General features: G+C 39.7%; 1 protein-coding gene across 3 annotated transcripts in view; it reads right to left on the reverse strand.

The window, feature by feature from the left end:
* The window catches only part of PDZRN3 (PDZ domain containing ring finger 3), a 235994-nt gene that overhangs the window by 164086 nt on the left and 54542 nt on the right, over positions 1-17366 (reverse strand). The window contains exon 1 of one of the 3 annotated variants that reach the window (XM_017543316.2): positions 13933-14305. The exons of 1 other annotated variant lie outside the window; for it this stretch is intronic. In XM_017543316.2, coding sequence (XP_017398805.1) covers positions 13933-13944 — 12 coding nt within the window. In that variant the 5' untranslated portion in view covers positions 13945-14305. Of the gene's footprint in view, positions 1-7127; positions 7353-13932; positions 14306-17366 lie in introns of those variants that run through there. One more of the 3 variants, XM_017543317.2, reaches the window with a different exon arrangement.

Raw genomic sequence — 17366 nt, forward strand, 5'->3', positions numbered from 1 at the left:
CACACACACACACACACACACACACACACACACACACACACACCCCGCCCCTCAAGATCAGAACAAGGCCAGGTACAGAGAAGTGCTCTGTAAGTGTCTGCTTGCTGCTGTCGTTGTCATCATCATCATCATCCACACAAGCGTGGTCCACAGTGTTGTTTGCAACAGTGAAAAATTAAAAACAAACCATAATGTATGTTCAAAGGGAAATGGCTAAGGAAATAAATTATACCATGGACTGTCACACTGCAGTTTTCAAAACTGAGGTAGAGACTTCTATATCCTTAGAAAGGCCTCCAAGACATAAAGATAAGAGAAAAAAATATGCCAAATTCCAGAATTTTCATCCACACTCACTGGCAGTGACTATGCTATTTCACACAAACATCCTCAGTGCCTTGGTAATTTATCAGTAGAATAATAATAATATTCATACTCCTTCAAAGGAATAGCACCTATTTTCTTTAGGCAAATAATTTGTAAATTATGGAGTTATGAAAAGTTCCAGAAAGGATAGGTGTCCATGTTGATCAAACTACCAGATTCTTAAAACATGTTGCTTCTTTATCATGCCAAATGGGCGAACCAGAACAATTCTGCTCTAGATGACTTTTGGAGAGCATGTCTAATAACTACTAGATTTTTCTTTTATATTTTTTCACTTGATGAGGTTTGAGCCCAAGCCCTCAGTGGCAGCGAAAGGAGCAGATTCCAACAGGCCTGATTAGCTGTCGCCTATTTTAATCACCAGACAAAGCAGGTTAGTTGTAGAGGGGATGGAAAAATTAAACATGTCTGTTTTTGCTTTTCAGAGGCAATTAGAGGATTTATAGCCAACGTGTTGTTGTTTTTTGAATCAGAGCCAGTAATTTTTTTTTTTTTCCTTTCAGAGAGGATGATTATACAATAATCACTGACATTTTTAAGGAACATTTTGGAGCCACAACTTTGTTTCTCTAGAAAAGGCACTAGTTACTAAAACTTGTCATGTCACTTGGGACAAGGAAAAAAATTTGAGTGTGAGGCCCTGGGGAAGCTCTCAGAAGAAACACTTTTGTTCTCAAAGTAAAACAGCAAAATAAAACAGGTGCAATGGTTATTGAAATGCAGAGCCAAACTCTGAATCCACAAACCTGTAGGGAGAATCCTAATTTGCAGAGATTCCCACAGTCCAGGATGTTTAGAAAGAATCCAACTCTCTAAAGTAATTAAAACTTTCCCACTGGCATTTTGTTAAAAGTATTGTTCTCCTTGGTATCCCCTTTCCTTATGGAAAATAAGGGTTGTCTTCAGGCTTGCACTAGTATGATGACCTCCAATTCCACATTGCTTGAGTCGGAATCAATGGCATGTGTACAAAGTTCTATACTTTGGGGAGGTAAAACTGACAGAAGATATACACAGTGAATTTAATAGAAGGAGAAGAGAAAGCTCTAGGAAAAGATCAAAGTTCAGGATTTGAACTTTGGAGAGGAGAAAGGAAAGAGTCCATGTTAACCTTGGTCTTCTATTTCTGAATTGAAAGCAACTATTTAAAGTGCAGGAAAATAAAAAGAATAGGCTTAAACACAGACAATCTATAGCTGGATTTATGTTTTCCTTCCACATCCTTATTGTTCTTATATACATAAATTCAGTTGTAGCTCTAGTACTTAATACATGCAGAGAACTGTGCTAATCGCTGGAGAGGGTGATTTGGAAAAGGCAGTAATTACAAAATATGCTTAAGGATTCCTAAGAGAAAATTCCTAGAAATGCTCCCTACCTCCCGATTTTCTTTCCTCAATTCACCACCGACTACGAAATCCTCTTAATTTTCAATATCCTCATCTTTAAAATGAACATAATAACAACATGCTCTTTCCTCTTTGAATTTTTCTAGTGGCTTAAACATCAAGAAAATCTCACATTTAATAAGCAATAATAATGATATATGAAAGTTTTTCATTCAAGAAAAATATTTAAAAGTTAAGATTTTTCCAAAAATGGTCTCAGAAACTAAGGATATAAAAGTTATCTAAAACAGCAAATTATTTGAGAATATACTGAAATATAATAAATATATAATAATACAAATAGTAATATAATTTGCCCTTTTCCTGTTGGACAATATAATGCTATCTCACCCAAAAAAGAGGTATCAAAACTTTCATACATATTTTTATCAAAAGATTTCAGAAAGCTTAATAAATAAAGGTCATCTTTTCCTTTGATGAATTTTTATGGTGGACTTCAGGATGTCAGGTGTGGGGCCTGATGCTAGGGATAAAATGGTGGATAAATAGGGGGAGGAAAATATTACTCAAATAATCATGCTAATCCATAACTAGAAACCATGGTAGGGACAACCCCTCAGTGCATGGAGATGCTTTCATGCTAGGAATCAAAGTCAGCCCTGAAGAATGACATCTGAGCAGGTCTTTGAAGGACACCAGAGGTCACACAGCAAGTCAACTTCAGCAAGCCAGGAACTCCAGTTCCTTCCAGCCGGGGGTCTTCCCGACTTGTCTCTTTCAGGAATGCTGGAGGCTGGGATTCGAGTGCTCCTCCTGGAATTCCATGGTGGAACCCTGAACCATGCACACCTGGCCGAGGAGCAGCCTTTCCTCCCGGCAGCTGTCCCTTGGAATCTGCCTGTCTTTCTCTTTCCAGCCCCTCCCACATGCCCCTGGGACTGTCCCCTGTCCTGTCCCTCCCATTACTGAGAGTTTATGACAATAAGGCACCCAGCAGCAAGGCTGGTGCTGACAGATGCAGATATGGTTTATCCATCCCTCTTTCCCAATCCCCCCACCACTGTGCCCAGACCCCGCACAGAACTTGGTCAAAGGCTCTTTCCTCTTTCACCCTGTCCTTCCAGCAGCTGCACAGGGAAAAACCTCTAAGAGCCTCAGCCTTCCCTCTCACAAGGAAAAGGTTAAGAGCTGGAGTTCCTGAACTCAAAAACAGCTCAATGATGGGAAGCCAGCTGCTTTAAAAAAGAAACAACACAAGTATTCTTTATTTTATAAGACCTATTCCATTTCTGGGGGGCAAGGAGGGTGAGTCATACTAGAGACAACAGCTGCTTCAAGTTAATAAAATCTGAGGTATCTTCGCTTGGAACCTGATCACTAGTTTTAAGTTGGATTTCTGTGACTATTTCTCATCTTATGATATGAATTCTTCATTCTTGTGTGGCAATAAAATTGAGCATGTGGCTATTCTTTATTCCCATTTTAGGTTAACAATGATACATTTTAAATCCAAGGCTTCATATTACACAGTATGTAATCAAACTAATGACTGTAAATAACAGAAAAGTAATTACAAAGATGGAATTTATCTCAGTACTTTTAACCAATTAATTTCACTGGCAATTTTCTCCCATTTACTATTTAAATGTTGTATCTTATGTCTAACAACTAACATTAAATTTCTGAAAAATATGTAAAGATTTGGGAGACTACGTTGTTATAATGATTCAAAAGGCATGCAACAAAATTTTAAAAGACTGTTTAAAATCACTTAACTCTGTAATCAGTGAGTTTTATAAGATTAAATAACATTAACTTCAACTTATATCTTACAGACAAGAGAGAGAAACAAAAATAGAAAAACTCAGAGTTAAATGGTATGACCTCAATTTTTTTCTGTGTGTAAAAAGAAAAAACACACTAAAGTGTTATGTGATTATCTTTGGGGAGTTGACTTTCACCTTGTTACGTATTTTTCTGTATGCACTATAAAACGAAAATGCATAATTTTTACATTAAAAAATTTATATCTTTAATACTTTTTTTTCTTTAGGACTGAAAAAATCAAATACAGAAATTCTGTTTCCAAAAATAGCCCTCTAGTATAACCAGTTATGTTTACGTAATACTAATACAATTTTTGGCTAGCTCTATACCAAGGAGGGAAAGCTGCTTGGGTATGTGGAGAAAAAAAAAGTCTCCAGGATCATATCTGGAAAGTAAGCAGGGAGATAATTTAAAAAACAAAGTACTAAGTATCAATCTTAAATGTCCTAATTTTTGTATAGTATGATAGTTTCTTCTAAGGTATAAGTATCACTGCAAGGTTCAAAAATACTGTTTGGAAAACTAAATTTTCTTTATCTGTCATTAACAACTTTCCACAGAGCAAATTATGGCTTCTCTCAAAATATATCTACTCCAACAAAAGAGATTTATAGGCATAAGTGGATAAACTAGATGACTCATCCCTCACTGGCCTTTCTGCAGTCAGAGATACAGCACCCAGACACAGAAATGTGAATAAGCAAACTCTCCTTCCTCCTGTTTTTCCTGTTCAGTCTGCTCCCTGGGTCAGGGGCTGGGACCCAGAGGACCTGATAAAGAAAGGGAGAAGTAGGTCTCTAAGCCTTTGGAGAATCCATTCCAAGAGAAACACAGCAGGCTCCCTCGATTCCTTGCAAATGCAAATGGAAAGGGAGGGTAAATAAAGAACTGTAATTAAGTAAATATGCTGTGTAAGCTTTACAATAACTTCTTAATCATGGACTCTCTTAAGCCTGTGAGTTTCGATATTAACCCTGCAAGCTGGGAACACCACAGAGCTGCACTGTTTGACAGCCTACGCAAGGGGATCACAAGTGCTTCCAAGGACATGCTTCTGCTCTGCTTGGCAAGCTGCAGGACACTTCCAGTTTACCCAAGAATTTGTTGATGGAACCGACTATATGCCTGTTCCTAGGCTGAGATTTCAAGAGAAATGCGACAGTGCTGTTGAGACACAATGCCTATCCTCAATAAGACCCCAGGCACACCAAGCAGCTGGAACACTCAGGCAGACACAATTAACCACAATTACTGGGATGGTGGGGGTTGTCAAGGCCTTTCTCTGGCTGATGCCTTTCAGTGGTTTTGGAATTAATATTATGCAGGGTTGACAATGTTGTTCTCAACCTGAAGGCTTAACTGAGAAAGAGTTACTCAACACTGTGGTTTTGTTTTGTTTTAAATGCAGTTTCACAGTTTGACCCAGCAATGTGTAGAACTTTATTTTCTTTTGTTTCTGGTGCTATTTTATGGAAGGGGTAACAAAAACCCTCAATGATAGTGATATTAATAAAAGATGAGGTTACGACATTAAATGAGGTCTAATCTACAAAATATGTTGACACAAGAATCCAAACAAGAAAACCTTCCAAACTTGTCTCAGGAGTCTATATTAAGGAGAGTCTCTCTGTTTGGTGTGAAAGTGTCTTAAACACCTCTCACACACTTGCTAATTTCCCTTTTGCACATGGGCTTCAGGCTTTGGAGCCTTCAGCTGATGTAAAGATGCTGTTTTTCACTGCACATCAAAGCCACCTTCTAGTTACTGCATGTGATACTTATTTCCTATTTATGTAGGAAAGAAACGGTTTGCTTTTTAAAGTAAGCTGACATTTTAAAAGAGGGGATTTAAATAAAAATATTAAATAACAATGTGGATAGAAGGATAGATGGTGGTATCTGAATGACTGAAGTTTGGCCAAGGCTGGAATATAGTTTCAATGTGTGTGCAATTAAAACAAAGTAAAATGAAAGCCTAAACAACTAGAGACTATCTCACCACAAAATTATCTTAGTTCTTCCTTAGAGTCAATATTTACATTCCCAGAGAACATGTGAGTACCCAGTTCATTTACAAAGTACATACACTATTTTCTGTCAAGGGCAGGAGCAGCTCTGCCATGCCCACTGTCACTGACATGATGGAATTAGCATGGGCTATGTTAAAACTTAGGTTTCTGCAGGGGACATCTCCCAGAGTCTGCCCCAGACAGTGCCTACTCTCAAGAGAACCAACAATCTGTAGGAACGAACATGACTTTAATCCAATAAGGCTTGAAACCTTTTTCCTCAAAACCTTTCCCCTGAAAACTCTCAAGAGAAGAAAAACATTTTAGAAGAGCTCCTTTTATGTACTAAAAGCTGTGCGGAATAATTTGCGCCAATCTGCCAAATTTGACTGTTACAAGCATCCTATGACCATATTACTGTCCCCATTTTACCGATGAAGAAACAGAGGCCAGGAAAGACAGAGAGAGTGGAATAAGTGGCAGAATTCAATTTTGAGGCTGAGTGCTCCCTACCCCCCAACTATACAAGGGTGTGTTTGGGAGCAAAAGCTCTGGAGCACAATATACAGATGGAGAAACAAGACCTTCCGTAAGAAAATCTGCACCACTGTATATTGAACTGGGAAATCGTTTAAGCATATCTGCTCCATGGCATGTCAGGCACATTTTGGTTCACTGAGAAATACTCAACCTACTCCTCATTCAAAGAGGTTTAAATGTTTAAATGCACCTTTGCATGCTCAATCGTATCTGCCCCTTTTCCCATATTCTTGGGATGGAAATTTTCTGCAGATGGATCCCTTTGTATCAGCATGAGGTTAATTTTATGGAGATGGAGGTTTTAGAACACAGATATTTCTGTGTTTAACACAGCCAGGGCCGAGCCTCACACATGATCCAGAAAACTGCAGTATTAGGAGTAAAAGATTTCTTAATGCAGAAAGCCTCCTAGGCTCCAGGTGACTGACAATGAGTCACGGCTAGTGGGCATGAAACGAGTCTGGCACACTTGTACACTAAAGTCTGTTTGCTAGGTCTAAATGGTGTTGGTCAGAGAAACAGGGAAGACAAGGGAAGGGAAGAGAAGAATAAGCAACTATGTAAACAGCTCATCTGCAGAAACCATGCAAAAATTAAGTATATTTGCCTATCAGCAGAACATAACCACATAAAGAGATCCAGACAATAAACTTTACACAAAGACTTTCTCACCTTCAGTTAGGATGATCTACTTCTCATTGATCTACTGTATGGTTGAATAAAATACACAATTTGTTTGTGATTTAAAATCCCAGAGCTGCAAGCAGTGTAACTGTTTTGTCTTTACATTTGCCAAACTGCTCTGGTGGAGCTGCTTTTAAAGAGAGGTGGCAAACATTCTGAAAGCTGCCAACCTTTCAACTGTTAGGGCTCATCCACTCTTAAACTCTCATACGTTATCCATCACTACTGCTGTGACCAGAGCAAGGTGTATTTCTGACTAGTGGCTACAATGAGATGAGCATTCCAGCTGATTCCATAGCATGTCAAGAAGGGAATAGGTTACTGTACTCACCAGGGAAAGCTGGGGTGCCTCAGAGGTCTAGGGCTTCCAGGGATGTTTCTGTTCACTGAGAGAGACATCTCAGGTGTATCCTAATCACTTGGATGCGTAAGCATGGAAGCTTTATTTCTCAGCATCTGACTTTGCTAGTCTGCTCACTTGCAAGGCTATTATCTAAAAAAGGCTGAACTGAACTACTGTTGAAAAATGATGCACTTGCACGGTGAGAATAGGAAAGGAAGCTGTGGTCTTCACATGCATCTTCGCGTGCGGATCCTCACATGCGGATGCTTGTGCGCTTGTCTGCCCCATTTTCTGAGGCACGTGTTTGGGCCAGAACTCCTGAAATCCCATGTCTCAATTTCCAGACAAGCGAACTTAAAAAAAAAAAAAAACCTCTTTCCCCAATTTTTACGGTGATTTGAAACACATAATCATAACTTGGTACAATTAACATCACAGAGAAACCCAAGTCATCTTTTTTTTTTTTTTCTGGAAAAGTTGTTTGTTTTTCATTAAGAATTCATGTGAGCTTCCTGAATTTCAAGAAGATAACATCTGCTCCTTAAATTTCAGTGCCAACACTTACTGGGAAATGTATAAATTTTGGTCAAAAACCATCTTTTGATCTGATTTAATTTATAGTTTCTAAAATGGAATAGAACAGCCTAAATCTCCATGACACTCACATATATAGAGGTCTGTGAACTGACATCTCAGTATTCTCTCCTCACCTCTCTCTATTGCATATAGTGGGAGCTAACTGACCCATAATACATTAATGTCCAACAGATCAAAAGAGTCACAAGAATATCATTAACAACAACAGGGTCAAAGCTAGTAAAATAAATCCAGTAGGTGAGTGTAAATATAAACAGTGTTTTGTACATAGAACAACCAGTACAAGATGGGCATGAGATACCTCTCCTAGGAAACTGACCTGAAAAACCCCTGGCATTAGGAGGTATTTCATTAGATTGAAATTAGATATGGTTTCTAGAGTCCCTTTAAAAGAATAAACAAAAAAATCTCCATTCCCTGTAAACTACACGCAAAGTATATCATTACTCAGACCTCACTTTGCTTTTGGAGAATCTGTGTCACCAAACCATCCTCCCCCTCACAAATCTCTATTTACCAAGGTCAGCCCCGTTAAATGCATGCCATCTACGGCCTTCATTTAGCGCAAATGCTTCTGAAGCTTATATAATTTGGGGTACAATGGATGCATATGGGCCCCACCCACATCCCACCATTAAAGCCTGAATAGACAGCACAGCAACAAGGCTTTTGTACTTCATTTTCTTTTCTTCCTCTTTTTAATTTGGGGAAAGGACAAGATAATTCTTTACCAGAAATGATTCCAAAATACACTTCTCAGTTACGTCCCACATTAAGAATGAAGTGTATCTCCTTTAAGTGATACTGTCAACATAAAACATTTCTAAGTCAGCTTAACCCTTTTTTCTGTAAATGGAAAATGCATTTTCAGACTTTCTGGTGATACTTATTTAACCATGGGCTGCAACTTGACAAATTATATGTTCTATTTAAAAAAAGATGGATGAGCTGGATAAATCAAAAGCAGTGTTTAGGAGAAAGCTAAGCAGAACTGCAGAAGGAACATGCCTCTTATAATCACCTACACATAGACTAAAAACCTTATATATTTTTTTAAAAGTTGTCTGTTTTCTGCATAATTGTGTTGATAATTTGGAATCAGAAGTCTAATTTTTATGGCTCTTATTTTATACAATTTCATTTATAAATCAAGAGACATTTGCCTGCTATGGGCTTTTGCCAGTCTCCTACGGCAGACAGTTTTTTGAAATGCCTGAATTTTCTACCAACTTAAGGCAGAGTTAAATAGTCGTGACAGAGACTATATGGCCATAAATGCCAAAAATATTTACTATTGGGTCCTTAATAGAAAAGGTTTCTGACTCCTGCCCTACATGCTTAATGAAGTCTTACAACATCCTATGAGGTACAATTATTATTCCAATTTTGCATAAGAGGCAACTGAGGCCCAGAGAGTGAAAACAATCTAATAGAGGTAACCCAGCGAGAAGATGCAGAGGTAGAACTTGAGGCAGGCTGGCTCCAGAGCCCAGGCTCATAACCACAAGGTAACCTCTCTGTTATTGGGTATTAGTGTAATTATGACCATGGACATGCAGCCACCCTGAGCACATATGTTCTCCCCTGGGTTTCTGGGCTGCCGTGAGCACAGTTGCTAATTTAGAGGCTGTGCCTAGTCTGCCCTCTTCCTGGCTCCTCTAGTTCTCTCTGCCCGAGTCATGCCTTCGGTAGCCAAATCTGTATAACTCTACACTACATACCCCAAAGATGGGGACTGACAATCTCAGCTAAATGATTTACAACAGTCACTTAACATCTAGAAAATTCTGTCTTCTCATGAAAAATGTGTTTGCTAATCCTGGGAGCCATGTGCCTACTTTGCAGAGCTATTGAGACCTTAGCTGTTGTCTGCCCTCCCTACCCTTCTTTGTGTCCTTGTCCCACCTTTTATTGAAACTAGCACCTGGGTCTGTTTTCACTGACAGCCATGTGGCCTCAATTTGGGGTGTGTGGCATGGGGAGGCCAGGATCTCGACCTCTGCCCCATCTACATTCCATCAGCCCTTCCAGCGCCTGTAGCCAACTTCTCCTTTCAAAGCTCAACCCCTTTTCTTGAGGTTTCTTTTCTGCCCTGCACTTTCTCTTGCGGGTTGAAGAGGCAACTCCAATTTTCACCTGTTCTACACAATCCCTTATGCCCATTGTATGGTCTTATCCTTCTTAGGGCTTTTCACTTTTCCAAGTCATTCCTGATGCCACTCAGGAACTTTCCTTCTCAGCATCATAAACACTATCCTCTCCTGCCCCAGTAATTAGTGGTAAGCCTCATAATTTAGAGCTCAGGCTCTGAAATCAGACAAATATGAGCTAGAATGCTAACTCTGCTACTTCCAGTTGTGTGACACTAGGCAAGTCTAACCTCTAAACTTCACTTTCTTCATCTGTAAAATGGGGCAATCATATAATTATTGTGTTATAGCCAGTAAAGCAATAAACATTCTGCCCAGCATACAGTAAGTGCTCAATAAATTATGATTTTCATGGTCATCCTCATCATCATTACCACCATTACTACCAGTTTCTATATCTGCATTATCAAAGTTACCAAAGTACAGAATGTTAAGGTAACTGTATACACAATATTAGACAGCACAGCACTATACAACACTGTATATACTCCCTGTTCTTCAGTGCTTTAGGGAAATATTATATCCACCAAAAATTAATGGAAGTGCTTAAGTCACTTAATCTCTCTAGGCCTACATCTACTCATTTGAAAAGAAAAGAAAGTTGAATGAACTGACAGTTCATGTTTCTGAATGTTGTCTCTAAGGATCGGGCTCATAAATCTGTGGTCTTATTTCACCTTCCACCATGCCCTGGGAAGCTGGGACAAATCCTACCACTTTCCAACCTGACTCTTCGTTGAAAACTATGTTTCCAATAAAAAAGAATTCCTATTCTCATAAAAGCCAGGTTTGTCTTCATTCTTCAAACCAATTCCTGAGGCTCAGTCTGTGAGATAAGGATTTTTATGTCAAAGAAATGAGTCACATCTGAGAAAAGTGAAATTAACTGGATACCTTTTCTTACCTCCAGCAAAGTCAAACAGCTGAAAGCCTGAATATCCAGAGCATTCAGGTTATTAGGAAAAAAGACAAGGGAGTAAAAACCTGAGATTTCCAGATGTTACATGATCATTGTTTGACAATTTTAAATTATATTTTAAATTTTTGTTGTGTGAGAGAGAAAGGGATACCTTGATTCAGCAACTTTGCAGTTAGATTTACTTGAACCAATTTCTTTTCCTAGTTTACACAAAATGATACTTTCTCTAGCACAAGAATTGTAGAAAATCTCAACTGATAAACAGGCAGGCTCACAAGTCTTCAGATTAAAATGCAATGATAATGTTTTCTCAAAATAGTCACATGAACTGTGAGCACAACCTGTAAGAGAAAATAGTGAAGGAAAGTCTTTATCCATGAAATTCTCCTAGAAAATTCAGAAGGAAAATCTGAATTTATGGAAGGAACTCTGCATCAAAAGAATCACCTCTTTGTCCTGATTTTGTCAAATGCTCATTATTTGAGAGCAAAAAATGTATCCAGAAAGGGGCTTCCAGTAGGATGAATCTGGTATGGCAATGCCCACTTATTGCCTACTCATCTCTTTGCTGCCTTTCCTTTGATGGCATGACTCATATTTTATTTGCCCTCAGAGAAAGTGCGTAAATCCCAATTAGTCCAAGCCATTCACAGTAATTTATGGCCCACAGTACTATTAGTAGTGTGACTCATTCTGTCCAGCAAACCACTGACAAAGGGCAGTCTAGTCTAGGGCTTCTTGGAAAGCTTTCTTTACACCTACAGAGACGAGAAAACAATGTCTTGCTGGTGTCTCTGGAGACTGTCATGCCTCGACGAAATGCCTGAGCCTGTGGCAGGCGTATTTTGACCATGAGGAGACTACTCTGACATGCTAATGAGGACCACAAACAACTTGGATCCTTGACAAGGCCACTCAGCTACCTAAAATAACATGTTTAACCTGTTTGGATTTGAAATCTCTATTACTTGTAGCTCCAAATACTTAAAGTAATAGAGTTGGACCAGTGGAAAACCGTAAGAGAAAAACGTAGCTGCTATTAGGCATGCCCTCCAAAAAGCCATCCAGAACAGAATTGTTCTGGTTCACCCATATGGCATGATGTAAAAATAACATGATTTAAGAATCTGGTAGTTTGATCAACATGGACATCTATCCTTCCTGGAGCTTTTCATAACTTTCCTGTATACTTCCACATTGAGCAGACAATGTCTTAACTATTTCCATATATTGGAGTCTACAATCTGTAAAATGGGGTTTTAGGAACAAGACTTTCAAACTATATATGAATATGAGAAGGCTTTAAAAAATTAGTAACAATAGAATATGTTTTTTTTTTTTTAATGCCAGGTACATTATCAGGAATAGAAGCTCAAAATCATGACCTGAGTTTCCAAAGTTTAAAAATTCCTCAAGGGTTTAAAGCAAAACTGATGATTAACAGATTTTATCAATTCTACTCAAGCAGAACAAGAACAAGCATTGGAATTCCTTATAATTCAAAGTCCACTGAATTAAAAAAAAAATCCCCCCCCAAGTAAGTCTTATTCATCTGCCAAACATGATCCAGAAAACTCTACACATATTGAAGTATAAAACTGGTTCATTTGTAAAAATGCCCTTTTATGATAATTCTCATATCTCAAACAGCCTTCCTCCCATCCACTTTGTGCTGTTGGAACACGGGCACTCATGTTCAGCTTAGCTTCTACCCCCCTTTCAAAAACATTAACTAAGAAAACTTAGGTTCTATCCCCCTTCCAAAAACATTAACAAAGGGTGTCTGGTGTGTCAGGCACTTCCCTAGGGCAACAAAAATACAACAATGGGGTCCTTGCCTTCATGGAGTTTACGTGTTTTTGTTCTAATGCTGCAGAGAGACTAATCAATAAAATTATAGTTGAAAAACCAAATAAAGAATAAGAAATAAAACTAGTGACCAATGCAATAATGAAATAAATAAGGGGTTGAAAGGAAACCAGAGGTGGGAAAAATGGTTTAACTTCCAATAGAGAAATCAGGTACAACTTCTTTTGATAGGTAACAGACAAGCTACAAAGATAGGGGTTTAGGGATAAGAAGGAGCCAGCCAAGGGAGGAGCCATATGAAGCCAGGAGTCAAAAATAAATGGCATCTTCGACCAAAGCCACAAGCCACCTCAGGGATCTCACCTGTAAAATGGTGCAGATCATCACTAACCTGCTATCTCCCCAGAGCTAGATACGATAATGAACAGGAAAGCCTTTTTTTTTTTTTTTAAATCAAGGTTAAAAGCCCCACAAACAATTATGTACCTTTATTATAAATCTTTCCTTTAAAAAGCTGGAGGCTTGAGTTGCTACAAAAATAGACACTCGTTGCTGTCATATGTTTCATATTGCATCTCTGAAGCAGTAAGATTAAAACTAGTTTTGACTTGAGAAGTTTTACAGTCTTTGAGATACCTGGAGATCCAAAGGGCTCTGTAGCTAAACCCCAGATGAGAGTCGCTCTCCTACAGAACTGTGGTAAATGCATGTCATTACTATAATGATCAACACAAATACACACCAAAACGACCTTCCAAATATCACCCACATTGAGACAGACAGATGTCAGCAGGGGATTCCCAGGAAACTCATTTGATATGGTAGCACATGGCAGCAGAGGCAGCTTGGGACTTGTTGGCCAACAACCAAACTGTTTGTGGCATACCCTTTTTATAGCCCTACCTTCTATTACATGATATTTGCTACACGATACCTAAATATTAAATAATCAGCCACAGCACAAGGAGGAAAGTAAAATCCTAAGATTAAAAGAGGTGATACTCATATCTCGGGGCAACACAGAGACCCAAGTTTATGTTCTAACTGTTTCTATTTGATTAGTGGAAGCCAGACCTACAGTTTTTAAAAAAGATTTGCACTGTAGCAGGGGAAGGATAACTGAAACGATAGGGCCTTGCTGAAATTCTTGTTCTGCTCTTTATCTCTCAGGAGGTAGGTATCATTATTCCCATTTCTAGATGACAAAACTGAGGTCCTATGAAGTAAAATAACTGGCCCAAGGTAAGTGCTGCAGCTGAGCTTTGAACCTAGCTCACCTATTCTAAATCACACACCCCTTTTCATCACATTGCCTCACCTGGTTAATCATGTTCAATTCTTCTTTACTCTTTGATTCATCAGGAGGAATCAGATTTCTGAAGGTCCTTCATAAATACTTCAGTCTGTTAAGATGAACAAGAGGAGCCCGAAGAATGTCGTATGAAATGAAGACTGAGATTCTCTCAAAACAGCCTCAGGTGAACCAGGATAAGCAGGTTAATAATCTTTAGTGAGGAGGCTGGGAGGGAGGGGGCCACACGTGTGCCGCATACCTGTACAACAGTACATATTTCCTGTCTCTTGCATGTCACGTTCTTTTAAGCCCCAAGGCTTCTACACTGACAATTTCCACTGCACAGAATGCCTTTCTCCTCTTCTCTGCAATGAGATCAGCTGCTCCTCAGTGAAGCTTTCTCAGAAGCCTCCCACCCCCACACCCTCACACACACATATATAGACAGACACAGCGGACAGACAGCCCTGTGCCAAACCTCAGCCTTGTGGCAGGGTGTTCCCAGGTGCACTCCTCATTAGTTTGGGGTCTTCTCCATGCAGGACCTGAGGTTACCTTTCTCTTCCTTCCCAGTGCTTAGCACAGAACCTCAGTTCAAACATGCACTCACTGAGCCTGCCCCTGGCCAAAGCACCAGGTGCTGGGCTGGACTACGGCTGGCAATGGTGAACAGAAGGAACTCTCGAGGGGTTGAGAACAGGGGCTCTAAGTGACCTGACATCTACCTGCTGTGCCATCTTGGCCATCTCTTAAACACTGTGCCTGAGTTTCATCATCTGTAAATGGAAATGACAGTCCTGCTTGCCCTCTCACAAGGCTGTTTTCAGAATAAAAGGCAGGCGGCAGAGAGGAGTTGGGTGACAGTGACACCTGAGAGGGGCTGAGAAAATGATGCCATTTCAGCCTTTAGCTTTCTGTTACTTTCTGTTCTCTTACCCTGCTTCATTATTCTTCCAAGCACTTATACTACCCCACCGACACATTATATATGTGGTATCACTTACTGCCTGGCTCTGCCCTACTAGGATTAAGCAGCATGAAGACAGCACTCCTTTTTCTTCTCTGCCGTGTACTGGCACCAAGGACAACAATGGGTATGTAGAAGGTCTCAAGTAATTCTCAAGTGAATGAATAAATGAATGAATGATGAAACAAATGAATACTGACTGACCATCTGATGAGGCACACATCTAGAAGAGACGACAAATATTAACAAAATTTAAGACCACGAATTGCTATTTTATGGCATTAATTACAGGCATATTTCACTTGTTTCTGTACTGGCCAAAAAGTAAAGGCTAGGCCGGGCGCGGTGGCTCACGCCTGTAATCCCAGCACTTTGGGAGGCCGAGGTGGGTGGATCACGAGGTCAAGAGATCAAGACCATCCTGGTCAACATGGTGAAACCCCGTCTCTACTAAAAACTACAAAAAATTAGCTGGGCATGGTGGCGCGTGCCTGTAATCCCAGCTACTCAGGAGGCTGAGGCAGGAGAATTGCCTGAACCCAGGAGGCGGAGGTTGCGGTGAGCCGAGATCGCGCCATTGCACTCCAGCCTGCGTAACGAGAGCGAAACTCCATCTCAAAAAAAAAAAAAAAAAAAAAAAAAAGTAAAGGCTGCATATGAGAACAATTTTTGAATTGATTTTTGGTGTTATGCTATGTGGCATAGGAGTCCTCACACCTGCACCTGACATATCCCCAGACACGTAATTAATGAGGCATTAACCCACATGCTCACTTACTGATGGAATTATACATTCATGGAGTCCTCTAAAAGAGAAGAAATCCTCTCTAAGGTAATCTATTGCTCCAGTTGACCGGCTGCCTAGCTTCAGCTTTCCTCAAAGGCTAACTCTTGATTTTGACTGATCTAGGAGCAGAGCCTTCCCATATACAAGGCAGCATCAGAGGTGACCCGTATGAGCACCATCCATGTGGCAATATATCAAGTTTCTTACCAGCACAGGGAACAGAGGAGGACGATGGAGGTGCCCAGGAGGTCCCCAGGCTCTATAACCACTCCCTGGACTCATGCCTTCCAAGAGGTTCCCAAAACATCTCTAAGGTACTAGTTTTGTTCTTGCCCTTAACATCCTATAAATGTGTCTGCTTTTGTTTGCTCCTGACTACCTGGCTGTGGGCAGAAGAAAACTTGTGCACAAGATAAAAAGAAGAGAAAGGCAGTAATTTTTATCATCATCACAGCTACCTCTTCAACTTGCATGAAAGCACTACATTAAAAAGCATGTTTTTTGCTGTCCAGTATGTGGACTAAGTTTTTCAAGATTCAGTTTTACAAAAATGTATCTTAACTATGGTTTTCCTCCAAATGAGACTAAAACATTTCAGTCAACAACATACCATCGCAGTCCTATTGCACTTTCTCTACTATGTGTTCCATAAACTACATGCCCTAAAGTCCTTCTATTTTTCCTATTTTTAAAAGGTCTTTGTATCCCTTTTTTCTCAATATCCAGTGGTGAGAAAAGGGATTTATCACCTGCCACACTACTGCTACTCAGTATTCCCACCATAAATCGTGCCTTTGTGACAAAACCCTTATCTTAAAAAACAGATAGCATCAACCATTACTGCTTTTTATGTCAATGCCCTTTTATTTCAGAATGACTCTGTTTTCATTACAGATCTTTAAACATATTAGCAGAAGACACATTCGTAGCAAATGCTTTCAGTGAGGGGCAGTCCAGCTGTAGTCACATTCTCACTTCTAAGCGGGGTTAAAATCCTTAAGTAAACATGTTCCACAGGGGCTGTGCTAAAGTACAGTTTTCAAAGACCAATGCCATTTGGTTGAAGTCTGCTCCAGAGGGCCACATATCTTTTCAATCAAAGGCGCAGCTGCCCAAGTGAGAGTCCTGCCCCCAGAGAAAAGCCTGGAGACCTCCACCTTTATCTCCCCTGAGCAGGCAGCCCTCACCTCATCAATAGACTGCTCCAAGCGTTGATCTCTAAGACGGCTGCTCAGAACCCAAAGAGCAAAGGTGGCAGTGCAAGTGTGGTCACAAATGTGTCCCAAGCACTGTTTTGAAAAAACAGGAATATACTTTCCACTCAGTCCAATCCTCAGGCTGGAATACGGCAGGGTAAAGAATGGAGCATGGGATTGGGTTTAGGAAAATTTTCCTAGGCAATTTTGTACTTGAGCAAGGGACAGTAGGACAATTTTTAGAAATCTAATTAGGTTTGCGTCAACAAAATTTTGACTCAATGAAAAAAAGGTCTTAAAAATCATTTTGTTTGGTATCTTTCTTTTAAATAAAAGGAAGCTGAAGTGAATAGGTAGAATTGAGGTATCTAAAGTCATTCTTGTTTCAAATTCTGCTGTAAAACAATTGATTAAAAAAAAACCCATTAAATCTGTTTGCCCAGGCTGTGAATTTGCTAAGTTTTGGTCCATTTAATGTGTAGTCACATGGACTGATTTTCTTCCTCTC

This window comes from Cebus imitator, unplaced genomic scaffold, assembly GCF_001604975.1.
Source record: "Cebus imitator isolate Cc_AM_T3 unplaced genomic scaffold, Cebus_imitator-1.0 Scaffold152, whole genome shotgun sequence".
Lineage (NCBI taxonomy): Eukaryota > Metazoa > Chordata > Mammalia > Primates > Cebidae > Cebus > Cebus imitator.